General features: G+C 38.4%; 1 protein-coding gene across 1 annotated transcript; it reads right to left on the bottom strand.

Moving 5' to 3' along the window:
* Nucleotides 1–479: 479 nt before the first annotated feature.
* On the bottom strand, nt 480–2,865 carry LOC130012306 (fucolectin-1-like). The gene is made up of 2 exons (XM_056099912.1): nt 2,650–2,865; nt 480–756 (listed from the first exon to the last, which is right to left on the bottom strand). The coding sequence occupies exons 1-2, from the start codon at nt 2,825–2,827 to the stop codon at nt 515–517; spliced, it is 420 nt and encodes a 139-aa protein (XP_055955887.1). The 5' UTR covers nt 2,828–2,865; the 3' UTR covers nt 480–514.
* Between the last annotated feature and the right edge of the window lie 11,676 nt (nt 2,866–14,541).

Genomic DNA, 14,541 nt, shown 5'->3' with positions numbered 1-14,541 from the left:
GTCAAAGGCTAGAGAACAATTGGACATTTTGAAGGTTTTCTCATTGAATGGTCCAAACCTGAAGATACAGCATTACCCGTTGCAACTGTGAGCTTAACCACTTGGCTATATCAACCCTCGGTCCGTGATGGCGGTGACATCAAAGATGGTTATTAAATTAAAAATTTAAATTAACATTCCTAGTCAACGCCGGAATTGAACCCCGGACCGCAATAATCGCACACCCACGATGTTTCTATTAATTGCTAAAATGTTATTCTTTTTCAAAAGTATGCCAATTTCCATTCGAGGACTTCCAATTAGCTAACCACTTTGGGTTGTGTTTGATGCATTGTGAGCATTTGGGAGAGTACATTATAACCAAATCTACTATACATGTTTTTCAAACCCTCAAGATGAACAAAATAGTTTATTTTAAACCTTCGTTTATAATGGGTAGCATAAAATATAAGCCTGTAAAAGAGTTACTGTTTGATGGGTATTGTTAGCCTCTCTACGTGGCTTTGTCTGGTGTTTACTGCTGTATACCTGTCACCTCCACTTCACAAAGAGAGAGATACTCTGTTGGCTTGGTTATCCTGATATACCTGCCCACTGTTTTCTGATCACATTCGAAGGTTCTCACGGTACGTCCAAAAAATCCAGGTAGAAATGTACATAGTTTAGACGGTGCGGTGACGACAGATGGATCAGATGAATCAAATGGATCTTTATCATATACCATTACACTCACATCAACCAATAATTTATCTGAAGCTGAAAGAAATCCCAATTCAACTACAGATGCAATCCATCTTTCCCAACCGCCTCTAATAGCACAGCATGCACCACGCCTCGGAATCCGGTTTCGCTCGCCTCTTTTAGGATCAGGCCGAAGTGAAAAAGCAACACCTAACTGATTCCAGGCCCGTAACTAGGGTGGGGGTGGGGGGGCGAAGCCCCCCCCCCCCTGCAAAAAGTTTCGCCCCCCCCCCCCCAGCCCTGTGAAAAATGTTTCGACCATAAATAATTTGTCCATCATTACTATAACCCCCCTGAGAACAATTCCCGACCCGCGTGTTGCTATGATTCCCTGTTTTCACAATGACCCTTCTACAACAACTAATAATTAATGATACATTATGGGAGATCTCACTATAATAGTTAAAAACTAGATAATGTAAAGGGATTTGCTGAAACTTCGAGAATAACGAACAACAAACTGGCTCGTTGTTCGTTAGTCAACAGATATGGAATTAGTTATGTATTAAAGACGCCTTTATAGGGAATACGCCGGGAGTGGGTTTTTATGAGCCTATTTGGTTTATAACACGTCAAAGTCTAGGGAAATAGATTCTAACATTTTGTCTTTCTATCCGAATAACGACATGTTTCACATTGGCAGATAACGGACAACGAGCCAGTTTCTTGTTCGGTATTCGCGAATAACGCGTAACGAGCTAGTTTGTTGTTCGTTATTCAACATATATGAAATTGGTAATATAATTAGAGTAACTTTTATAGACAATAAGTCATGAGTGGGGTTTTATGAGCCTAATTAATTTATAACTCTTCAAAAACGTTAGTTTGTTGTTCGTTATTCAACATATTAGTAATATAATAGAGGAACTTTTATAGAAAATACGCCGGGAGTGGGTTTTTATGAACCTAACTGGTTTATAACACTTCAAAGTCTTTGGATATAGATTCTAACAGGTTGTCTTTCAACCCGAACAACAAACTGGGTCGTTGTTCATTATTCGCCAATATGAAACAGCTTGTTGTTCGGGTAGAAAGACAGGTTGTTAGAATCTATTTCCCAATATAAAACAGCTCGTTGTTCGGTAGAAAGATCGGCTGTTACAATCTATTTCCCAAGACTTTGAGCTTTTATAAAACACTTATAAGGCAGTCATAATAACCCACTCTCGGCGTATTCCCTATAAACATATTTTTAGTATGTTTTCGTGTCCCGCCATACAATCGAATCACGTGATAGCAAATAGACCTTTCAGGGTAACCGATTTTGAGGCTTTTACATTTGTTGTTTATAGACGTGTTAAAACTGACAAATGCATTCCTTCAAACAGTCTGTATTTCAGAAATTCCACTTCATTGACATACATCGGTATCATGATATCTGTTAGATATAGTCATACATAATTATATTTACTTGTCAACATGGGTCGTGGACTGGTGCAATACATGCGTTCCATCAGCGCAGGGGCGGATCCAGAGGCTCAGCTACAAATTGCAAAACAACGCTTTTTTTTAGATAAGTGGTACGGTCGTTATTGTCAGATGGTGGGATGGGCATTTAAAGCGCGAGATAATTATATAAGCATATGTGATATCACAGTTACTGCTTTGCATCAATTAAACTGAATCACAATGTAATCGTATTAATTCATAATAAAAACTGACGTCAAACGGAGACGCCCTCCGTGTGTATATATATGCACAAAATGGCGATAGAGACCATGTACTTCTTAAAACTGTTCAAGGCCGGGGGATGGGGGGAGGAGACGCCCCCCCCAAGATACATCGTCTAAGATACCCCTCCCCACCTCCAGCGGATAAAAGTCCTGGATCCACCCCTGCAACGATAATACAATATGAATTGCTACAGTTAAATCTTAAAGACGAAGCTAAGTTTATATAATGACTTACCGGTCTGATCATATCTGTTAGATATAGTGACACTCGTGATATCATACATCCATTCTAGATCTACTTGCCACCACGGATTAAAGTCGGCGTTTTGAGTCATTATACAAGAATCGTTAATACCCCCATCCTTGTTTCCGTCAACGGCCTTACTAGCGGGAATAACTATATTACGACCCATTGAGCTTTGTTTGGTTGGTTTTCCTAAAGCAATGTTGCCACCCCCTGAAAAAAAAAAGAATTTAAAAAGTATAACTGTCTGAACTTATTTCCATTAAAGTAAACGTTTCTGCTCCTCGACCATCCGATTTAATTGCACTCGTTTAACACTGAACAGGGTAAAAGATGATCCCTTTATATGAGTATAATAATTGTAAATTTATGTTCAGGGCAGATGTACAAAAGGATATCTTAAAAATTCTGTAGTATTGACATGGTTACTAATCTTAGGAATTTTGAACGAAACATCTGACCCGTGCAACATCTATAAGGCTTCTTTGAATGGGGCGAATATAAAAAAAATCAGACCAGTACAAATCATTTGAACGATCGTCAGTGTTTGGTGCCAGAGGCAATAACTCTGTAAGGAATTGATTCGTCTTTAAAATATCGACTGGTTTCGTCATAGGGACTAGCCGTGTAATCGTAATATGTTCCAAATCAAAATCGCCGAAAACTCTTCACTTTTGCGTGTTTATACAAAATATTACATCTATGAATGTAAAATTAAACATAATTTACGAAATAAAGATCAATACTTTGAATTGTTCGAAACTGCGTCAAATTTAAGACATAAATGGATTTTTTTGCTGGAAACAAGACATCTTAGACAAATAGAAATAACATTTAAGTATATCGTATGCAACCCTTCCCCTGAACATTGGGCAACACATGAATAGCCTGATGAAATGAAATGGGGTTTAACGTTCTACTGTTTTACCCCGAACTGGGCTAATGAAGACGGGTCTACGCCATATAGTGTGCTATGAGGGAAATTTTGCCCGGACAGCGGCACTACGGCCTATTCTTTTTTTGTACCACCGAATGCTTAGACAGCTGTTCTCCGTTAAATAATTAAGAATATACTGTGTAATTATATATCTTTATAAAGAGGATATTCTGTAGCTAATTATTAATTATCATTTCCTAATATCTGTGGTTTAATGGTCGAGTGACGTTAGTGATGAGTTGTTGTTTCAATATATTACACAATGTCTTAATCTCGAGACCGACAATTAAAAAACTTGCACGTACTTTGCAATGAAATACGTCACACGGGTCCAAAATGTTAACTAGTATAAATAATGTACCCTTGACACATTGCCCGTACCCATTGTCCGTACCGTTATTTGAAATAATAATACACCAACATAAAAGGATGACGTCACATGTATATTTTTATTGTTTTCTCTAATGGTAGGCCATATATTGTGACAAAGATACCATATGCTTGTTAAAACAAAAACAAAAATATGTTATATTCCCGATTAAAATGTGGACCTAGACAACTGAAATTAAAGTGTAATATGGTTGTTTTACCTGGTATTTTTTTACATTCATATCTTTGATTACAGGTGTCACTGGTTTCATTCACTGAAACAAAGTTTAAAGATCACTAGAAGAACTCCACGAGTTGTTTTTAAATAATGTAAGTAATTATGTCAACATATTCTTTCCATAAGTAAAACTCGATCCCGAACATCAATGTTACAAGCCACAGGTAAATTTCAACGTTAGCGATTTCCGCCGTTCTCCGTGAGTAGTCGTAACTCTCCACCTTTGAACAAGTCGTGGCGCAATTTTAGTCCAACTCATATTCTAGTTTATTTTTCTATGAGCATGACCAGGGGCGGATTGGGCCCGGGCACGGGCTCCCATGTCGGAGCAGCCTCTTTTACTGACCGCTGAAAAATGAACCCCAAATATGCGATTTGGTGGCATATCTGATTTTAATCTCTGTCAAATAATATATCTCATAAATCGATTAATTTAGGCCAAAACCCCGACCTGCAAATAATTTACAACCATCAGCCTGTGAAATTATCATATCGTCATATTATGCAGGATTCCGAATTCCGGCCCACACCCAGCACACCCGGCCCAGAAAGTCTATTATACCAGCCCATTCCAGACTCCAGTGATGGCGTGGCGGCCCGTTAAAGCCACCGGCCACACACAACATGATCATCATCGCTCCATCGCCGGGCCAATACACCCCTCCCCCCCCCCCCCCATATAATGTTCAGCAGAAAAGGTTTTTTTTAGACGAATTGGACAAAATTATTTTTTTCATTTTTTGTCCGACCGGCCCGATCGCCCGATGGCCCAATCCGCCCCTGAGCATGACTATACTTGCGCCACGGCTTGATTATTGGTGCAAGTTACGACCACTCACGGTGAACGGCGGAATCGCTTACTTGGACTTTTACCTGTGGCAGGTAACGCTGACATTGATATGTTGATATAATTACTTGCATTAATTAAAAAAGAATATGAATCTTTTCCCATTACCTTTAATTATGGTCAATAAAAATAAAGTATATTGTTGATTAGGTAATCAAATCCAAACAAGCCAACAGTGAGGCTGATGTCCCCCGCCGAAATTGCAAAATAAATAGATGACACATATTAATTAATCGCACATTTATTTTTTTCACTAAGTTTCATCACTCTCTATCAGATAGAATCAAGATTATCTTGTCCCAAACCATCGACAAATGAAATCGATTAGCTCTGCTTAGCTTCAGCTCGAAATGTTAATTATTGAACTCAGTCAAGACATTCACCTAATGAACATCTACATATACATCAAGTTTAAACATTCACCTAATAGACACCTATGCCAAGTTTGAACATTCTACCTCAATTAGAAGGAGAGTTATTGTGTTCCAAAGTTTCTACCAATCAAATTGCTTATCACTCTGCTTACCCTCAGCAAAAAATGTTCATTATCGAACTTAGTTAAGGTATTCATATAATAAATCTATACACCAAGTTTCATCAATCTCACTTAATTAGAACTAAAGTTATCGTGTCCCAAAGCATCAACCAATCAAATTGTTTATCTCTGCTTACCCTAAGCGGAAAATGCTCATCTTCGAACTCCATCAAGGCATTGACCTACTCAACACATACACCAAGTTTGAACATTCTAGCTCAATTAGGAAGAGAGTTATCGTGCCCCAAAGTATCAACCAATCAAATTGCTTATCTCTGCTTACCCTAAGCGGAAAATGCTCATCTTCGAACTCCATCAAGGCATTGACCTAATAAACACATACACCAAGTTTGAACATTCTAGCTCAATTAAAAGTTATCGTGTCCCAAAGCATCAACCAATCAAATTGCTTATCTCTGCTTACCCTATGCGGAAAATGCTCATCTTCGAACTCCATCAAGGCATTGACCTAATCAACACATACACCAAGTTTGAATATTCTAGCCCAATTAGGAAGAGAGTTATCGTGTCCCAAAGCATCAACCAATCAAATTGCTTATCTCTGCTTACCCTAAGCGGAAAATGCTCATCTTCGAACTCCATCAAGGCATTGACCTAATAAACACATACACCAAGTTTGAACATTCTAGCTCAATTAAAAGTTATCGTGTCCCAAAGCATCAACCAATCAAATTGCTTATCTCTGCTTACCCTAAGCGGAAAATGCTCATCTTCGAACTCCATCAAGGCATTGACCTAATCAACACATACACCAAGTTTGAATATTCTAGCCCAATTAGGAAGAGAGTTATCGTGTCCCAAAGCATCAACCAATCAAATTGCTTATCTCTGCTTACCCTAAGCGGAAAATGCTCATCTTCGAACTCCATCAAGGCATTGACCTAATAAACACATACACCAAGTTTGAACATTCTAGCTCAATTAGGAAGAGAGTTATTGTGTCCCAAAAAGTGTGACGGACAGACAGACGGACAGACAGACAGACGGACGAACCCATTTTAATAGTCCCCTGCTTTCTTCGAAAGGCGGGGGACAATTATGAAAACAATTGTGATTGGAGAGTAGTCTCGGTCACCCAGAACCTCCTAGTCTTCAATATTTGACGTCAAGTCCATTGCCCATTCGTAACCGGGAGTTTGGTTTTTAATGTGGTTGATTATCCAGTATCTTTTGCAAACTCAAGTAAGAATTGCGCCCCTTCCCATAATAAATCCCATAATTCTTGGATTAATATAAACAAACATGCATCGTACGTGACGACGAATTAGGATTAATTTTAAAAAGAGAGAAATTTAACAATAAAAAAATTAAGAGTGTTTGATGCTGAACTGGCATGCAATCAAATGGATTTTTTGAAATGACATTCTTAAATCAATTTCATGGGCGTAAACATCTTGTTTTAAGAGGAGTTACATGCCTTAGACGTTGTTTATGATAATGCAAAAGACCGGATCATCTAGCCAATGACCTATTAGTCTCAAATGTTGACAACGCATCCAGACTAATATTCGTAGAATATTTTTCTGGGTGATAGAGACTAATTGGAGAGTGTAATCAAGAAAGTAAACACCACAGCCCAGCTTAAAAGAGTGGGACCCTGGGCATAACACAGAATTAAACGGTATGCAAGAAGAAATTACATAATATCTGATCAAATAGAAATGTTCATTTGGAATTTAATATAGTTTTTTTTCTCTTTTTGCCATCAACCCAATAAACCAGGGGGCCTTGTACCTTGGCCCATGTTTAAGCTGGGATTGTAGTGAACACATATGATTGATCGACAATGTACTAAAAGACTCTTTTACAAAATCTATTAAATAATACATTATATAAAAGTCTCACACAGACACCAGATACGAATACTATCTTATTCGAGAGCTAGACGACACAATTGCTGGACTGGGCTGTGTGGGAACGGTTTCTCTGCTATTGTAACCCTGTAGACGGCACATTTGAAAAGCAGTGCCCGGGTCTAAAACATTGGGATGGATATTCCTGCAATTTGGTATTAATTTTGTCGAAAAAAGCGAGCCGTCCAGATTGAATGACAATCGCTAGCACATGGTTTAATCCAGTCTAAATCGATTTGACATTTGATTTAAGCACTGACGATTAGACAAGTTCATGAGGGCTCGTCATAACAAAACGACACCATAACCATAGAATGAATACCCGTTGGCTGGACTGGTTTTAATATTGGTCAATTTGTTTTAAATATTTGAAATCAGCGGCTCATGGTTTCACGGTGAAATAACCACATGACTATTGATTGGAATAGACCAATACTTCGTGTTTGTACAATGTCTAAGACTCTGGATAAGATTTGGTTAGAATATTGCGCACTTTAAGATACATTATGGGAGATTAGATAAAGAGCTGGTAGTTCTCACTATAGTAGTTAAAAACTAGATACTGTAAGGAGAATTTGCTGAAAATTTAACCTAATCCAATAAACATCGCAGGCTAGCGATGCCATCGAGAGTTGATTATGATCTGGATAAGTTAATTAATGTCTAATTAATAATTGATATAACATTTTAGACCTAAAGAAAGACCTGCAATAGGCATATTTATCTCTTGCATATTGTATGTTTAAGTGAAACACAGCGAAATATTATCGAATACTTACTCGGTGTGCCATATACTTCCACTTCACAAAGTGTTAAGAAATTTGACTTTTCAATGGATATCTTGACAAATCTACCTTGGACGCCCTTATTACACCTGATGATGTTGCTACCTGTTTTGTGATCAACCACTGAAGCACAACAGTTACCTTCTGAAGAGTTGTTTATCGTTGGATCAGAATCAAAGACTTCATAATTAACGTCATGGAGGCGTTCAGCTGGATAGAAAGGAAGACGGTTTAATTTCATACATTAAAACCAGTATGAAAAAATATATACGATATAAGGTCTCATTACACAGAGAGAGAGAGAGAGGGGGGGGGGAGAGGTTTAACGTCGACTTGACAAAAACTAGGTCATTTCAAGACTAACATATGATTCAACTTTATTTCAATAATTTGCTTGTGCGTAGGGGTCTGTAGCAGTGGGAGGAAACCGGAGGACCCAGAGAAAGCCCACGAGGTTGCGAAGGCGACCCTACTCCTTGTCACGTACAACCGGTGATTCGAAACCACGCTAGTTGACAAATGACAGACCTTATGATACAGCGCGGACGTTCTAACTATTAGACCAAGGAACACCTCAAGACCATACCATGTGACGAATAATATTGCGATTCCTATATAGTTCTTACCCCCGTAGATACTTACGATAAAATGTCTGTACTTACCATAATCATCCCCTTCAACCACGTTGTGCACCTCTATAAAACGAATCAGAAATGTCTCCAATAAATCCAGGAGGATCCAGGGTTGATAATCGCCTTTCTCTGTTTGAAAACAGGTACTTGGGTCGTTATCTAAAGCAGCTGTGGGTGGTTGTACTACACCAACAGAGCTCGTTGATATAGAGTTCGAACTGATCACATTATTCTCGTCTATAAAGTATAAGTTATAAAACTAAGACGAATATGCTTAAAGGCAATACTAATGAAATATTCTTTAACGCTTATAGTATATATATAGCCTTCACAAAAAGTAGGGGATATTGAAATGCAAATACCTATGCAGGTTGCGATATGATAAATAGTCATGGACATTTGACATGCTTTGAGAGCATGTTCGTTCACAGATGAAGAACTTATGGCCCCAACAGAACCACTGAGCTGCACATGCGACACGCAGTAACGCCATACATGTGGGAGGGGTTTATTGTCAAATTTGACACTTCAAGGAAGGGTTGATGAAAACTGCCGCGTGCTGGTTTATCTATCCATGTTTGCTTTCCTATCGGTTTACGCTTTACTGTTTAGCTTTTCTTTGCTTTAGTGTGTTACGTTTAATTTTTTAGGGAGACGTGTTCGTCGACGTCAACTTCAACCAACAACACTGCAAGAATTAACCGTGGCACTGCAAGAGGAGTGGGCCAGATTGCCCCAAATCGTGATTGGACGGTTGATTAGGAGCATGCCACGACGAATTGTTGAATGTCTGAGGATTGGTGACGCAATTACTCATTATTAAGACAGAAATCAAAACTGTGCATTTTCACTTTTGACATTGTATCTCATTGTATCTCTGAAATGGGCCGTCAGATAAGCCGCCCATATGAACTGTTTATGTTCATGTGTAGGCAATTGGCCTGCTATTAACATACACTGGTTACCGCTAAAAAAAACAGCAGTGCATTTCCGCAGCTTTGTATTGTTTCTGAATATCCCCTACTTTTTCTGAAGAGTATAAGATGAATGCATAAAGGCAATGTTAATGAAATATTGCCTAAAGCTTAATATGTATCCGATGAATATGCGTAAAGGCAATACTAACGAAATATTCTCTAACGCTTAATATACGATGAATATGAGTAAAGGCAATGCTAATGAAATATTATATAACGCTTAATGCATAAACACGTTAGCCAAGTCCATGGCAGTGAATCAACTGTTCACAATTGTAATATTTAAATTCATCCAGTGTTGGGAAATGACTTTTAATCTTTATTCAAAGAGAACAACCTGACACACAGTAAATTAATTACGCGTTCTCTAAAGGACCGCAATAATAAAACAAAATCATAAATACCCATAAATACTACCAATACGCAAATTGCTATAATAGAAAGTAATATAGTGTGTGACGGTTCAGAATCTTACTTGTAATCAGCAAGAACATTATGCAATCTTACCATTCATCAGCGTGAACAGTATAAAAACTTACTGCAGTAATCAACCAATCGGATTAAAATACAGATTTATATTTCGTTTCGTTTTTTATACTTTCGATGGCCTCTCCTACATGAAGATCTTACGGGTTGTAGTGGAAGATCGCGTCAGGTCATGCAAGTGACTTTTGACCATATGACGTTAGACATGTGATTAACCAATCAGCTTTGATGTTTCTAGTGGGTTACTTACAGTTCCGTGTACCTCACGCCAAAGACTCGCCGTAACAGACGTTTCATTGGCTAATCCCTCACATCACCCAGAACGCACAATAAATAGGGTCGACTGTCCAACCTCGTGGGTTTTCTCAGGGTCCTCCAGTTTCTTCCTACTGCTAAAGACCCCTACGCGCAGAATTATTGAAATAAAATGAAACCATATGTTAGTTCCGAAATTACCTAGTTTGTGTAGAGTGGACGTTAAACCATCTCTCTCTCTCTCTCTCTCTCTTTCTCTCTTCCGTCTTGCATATTGATTTCATTTTAAGCAAAATCACGTTTCTTTATGACAAATATTTGTCAATCGTCACCCTGTCATTGCGCTCAAACACTTATAATATATTATTAAGCATTATATGGAACAATGGCTCTGACTTCATTTTATTTGTTTTGATCTCAATATATCATATATAATGGACTACATGAAGCGAAACTGTGCGAAACTGTTTAAATTGAAAAAAAAGACGAATAAATTATTTACCAGTGTAAAAACATCAAATTAGGTCATTTCAGGACTAGTTCAACTTTATTTCAATAATTCGTAGAGTTCTTTAGCAGTGGGAGGAAACCGGAAGATCCGGAGAACGCCCACGAGGTTGGACAGGCGACCCTACTCCTTGTCAAGTACAACCGGGGATTCGAAACCACGCTAGTTTATTCAATGACAGACCTTATGATACAGCGCGCACGTTCTAACTATTCGGCCATCCAACCACAGTCTCATTACAACGCGTAAACACGATTTGTGCTTAGGATATACAGCCTCGTTATATGTACTCACGATATACGGTATCATTTACAAAAGTTTAAGATCATTGGTCGCTAACCGCTACTCATCTTGTTATTCTCCTTGGGGGTGATGCGCTTCGAAAAGCTTATAAGGCTCAGTCAATATCAGTCCGATCGACATGAAAATTAGCATGCGTCATCTTTGAACAATTCTCCATCGAATGAGATAGATGAATTTCATCCGATAACATTGTCACTTCCTGGTCCATAGTACGATCGTATTTGTTTTTTCCCATTTATTTTCCGTCAGTTGTATTCTGTCAATAGACGTGGTTGCGACAGACAAAAATGGTATATATCCATAGATTGGTTTTCAGACTCGCATACGAAAAAGTGGACATGACTACTCAAAACTCGGTCGGGGCCCAAATTGTTACCTTACACAAGGAAGGATAATCTGAGCGAGCAAAATATGCTCGTTATTGAATGTCCAATCCAGATGTACACAATGGTGCGATGAAGTATCCCTCTGACAAAATGTTTATGGACTAGGAAAGAGAGGTCGACCAAGGAACACCTCAAGACAATACCATGTGACGAATAATATTCCCCCGTAGACGTACGTAACTAACGTACGAAAATTAATTGGTGGCTAGCTTTTTTTTTCGCACGTATACAGTGAATGGCCATTTTGCTCAGTAATCCCAGCCAGAATTTGGCTATTTTCTAAATTTGCGTTAAAGTTTAAAATATTTGTTTTAGAAATGAAACACATTAACTATTACTCAATCCCAACGCTAAAAACATCAACAGAATTGATTATGTATATCTGAAATAGACCCGACCGACGCACAAAATAGTGCAATATGGCGGCCTCTATGAACAACCCTCGCAGACGCTGTCATTGAAGACAACGTCAATTCTATGAGTTGTAGATGTTATTTTTGTGAAAAAAATCATTGGAAGAAGAGAGACCATGTTGGGACTGTACGAATTATATAGTCTTTATGGGTGCAACGGACACAATGCTGAAGATAAACCTATTGTTTACAATGTTGACCTCATGACCTGTGATGTGTCGATCACGTGATATGGATATCATGGCTACTGACTGTGTCTGAGTTACTTCTCCGCAGGTAGCGTGTCTCAGATGTTCAGAATGCCCCCGTAGATACGTACGATAAAATGTCTGTACTTACAATAATCATCCTCGTCAGCCACACAGTGCACTACTATAAAACGAATCAGAAATGTCTCCATAAAATCCAGGGTTGATAGTCGTCTTTCTCTGTTTGAAAACAGGAACTTCGGTTGTTATCTATAGAAGCCGAGTTATATAACAACTCACAAGGAATAAGGTCGCCTGTCCAACCTCGTCGGTTTTCTCAGGGTCCTCCGGTTTCTTCCCACTGCTATAGACCCCTACGCGCACGCAAGCAAATTACTGAAATAAAATTGAACCATGTGGTCGTCCCGAAATGACCTAGTTTGTGTCGAGTGGACGTTAAACCCCTCCCTCTCCCCCTCTATATATATATTTATATAATAATAATACATTCTACAGTAGCAGATATCGCTTGTGTGATATATTTCATAAGGAGATATCGCTTTACATTAATTTGATTGGTTAGTTGAAAAGGAAATACTTTGTTTATTTTCAAAGAACAGTTCATTTCTTATTAAAAGTAACTTTTTTTTTTTATTAAAAATGAACTATTGTTATTCAATTGACCTTGATGGAAACACTGGGTCAATATAAAGGACTTTGCAATGGTTGAATTGCTGTCAAAAAATGATGTATCACTACGCCGTAATGTTCAGTAAAGGTGAAATCTACAGCAAAGAACTAGATTTATCTATTTTTGCATTTAAGAAGGGATTGGGTGATCCTAGTGTAGTAAAGACCAGTAAAACGAAATTTTGAACTATAAAAAACGAAACGAAATAGGAGATGTGTTTTAATCAGATTGGTAATTAACAAGAAATGAAATGAAATGAAATGGGGTTTAACGTCCTACTGTTCTGCTCCTAACCTGGGCTAATGAAGAAGGGCATACGCCATACAGTGTGCTATGAGGGAAATTTTGCCCGGGCAGCGGCACTACGGCCTACTCTTATATCGAATTCCAACTGCCAAGGAATCTTTTACGTGCACGCCAATGTGTACACGGGACCTCGGTTTTTCGTCCCATCCGAACGACTAGACAGCTTTTCTTGTCAGCCCCTCCGTCCTGCATCACTGACAAGGGAGAACCACGCCGGAAAATCTGGATGAACTTTCTCGGCCAATGCAGGGATCGAACATCCGACCTCCAGGCTAGCGAGCTAGCGTCTTACCCACTTAGCCACGTGATCCCCAATTAACAAGAACAGTATAAAAACCTACCAATAATCATCATGTAAACCTTCATTCCAGGATCGGATTCTACATCCACTTCTTTTTCATTCCTTGTATAAAGATGGCATTCTCTTCTTTCTTGATGAAAAGCAACCCCCGCACAATGAGGTTCATCTGTACAGGCATACATACACGTATTTTTTGAATTTTTCGACACTATTTTGAGTGCGGGTTTTAATATCACGTCATCCGCAACATTCGTAAATCCGAACCAGTAATCGTGACTACTACAACTTAATTTGAACATCAGGTATAGAAAAAGAAGCATTGTCAGGAACTGTGCAAACATGTTGTAAACTCTTACTATTAACCAAATATTCCTGTTAAAATAAATATGTATATATAAAACTTAATAATAAGATATACAACATGACGTCATAACGTTTTCATAAATACATAATGGCGCATAACAGTAATATAAAATATAAGTTTTTGAAAACATCAAATCATATAACATTATGCAGCATTAAGTTTTGGGTGATATTTCTTAATAAATTGCCGTTCTTTATTTACTTGCTTAACGGAATTGGCAATGCGGAATCTGTGTCGGTTCATACTTATGTTGAGTTGTGATTCTGTTGTACCTTTATTTCCGGCTAGGACTTTTTGTTTTGGTGATAGTATACGTGTAGACCGACCATAAACCGTGGTTGGCATTTCTGTTGCAGCAACTAGCCGGGATGATACATGATGCATGGTTAGCACATGCGCGTTGTATCATAAGGCCTGTCATTGAGTCAACTGGCGTTGTTTCGAATCCTAGGTTGTACATGACAAGGAGTAGGGTCGCATGTCCAACC

Source organism: Patella vulgata, chromosome 3 (assembly GCF_932274485.2).
Source record: "Patella vulgata chromosome 3, xgPatVulg1.2, whole genome shotgun sequence".
Lineage (NCBI taxonomy): Eukaryota > Metazoa > Mollusca > Gastropoda > Patellidae > Patella > Patella vulgata.
This window is presented reverse-complemented; position numbering and strand designations above follow the sequence as displayed.

What these genes read in the sequence shown, in the direction of transcription:
- LOC130012306 (XM_056099912.1), bottom strand. Translation starts at nt 2,827, where the DNA reads ATGGGTCGTAATATAGTTATTCCCGCTAGTAAGGCCGTTGACGGAAAC. An exon ending in TAACAGATATGATCAGACCG is followed by an intron (nt 757 to 2,649) that starts GTAAGTCATTAT and finishes GATTTCTTTCAG; the next exon opens with CTTCAGATAAATTATTGGTT.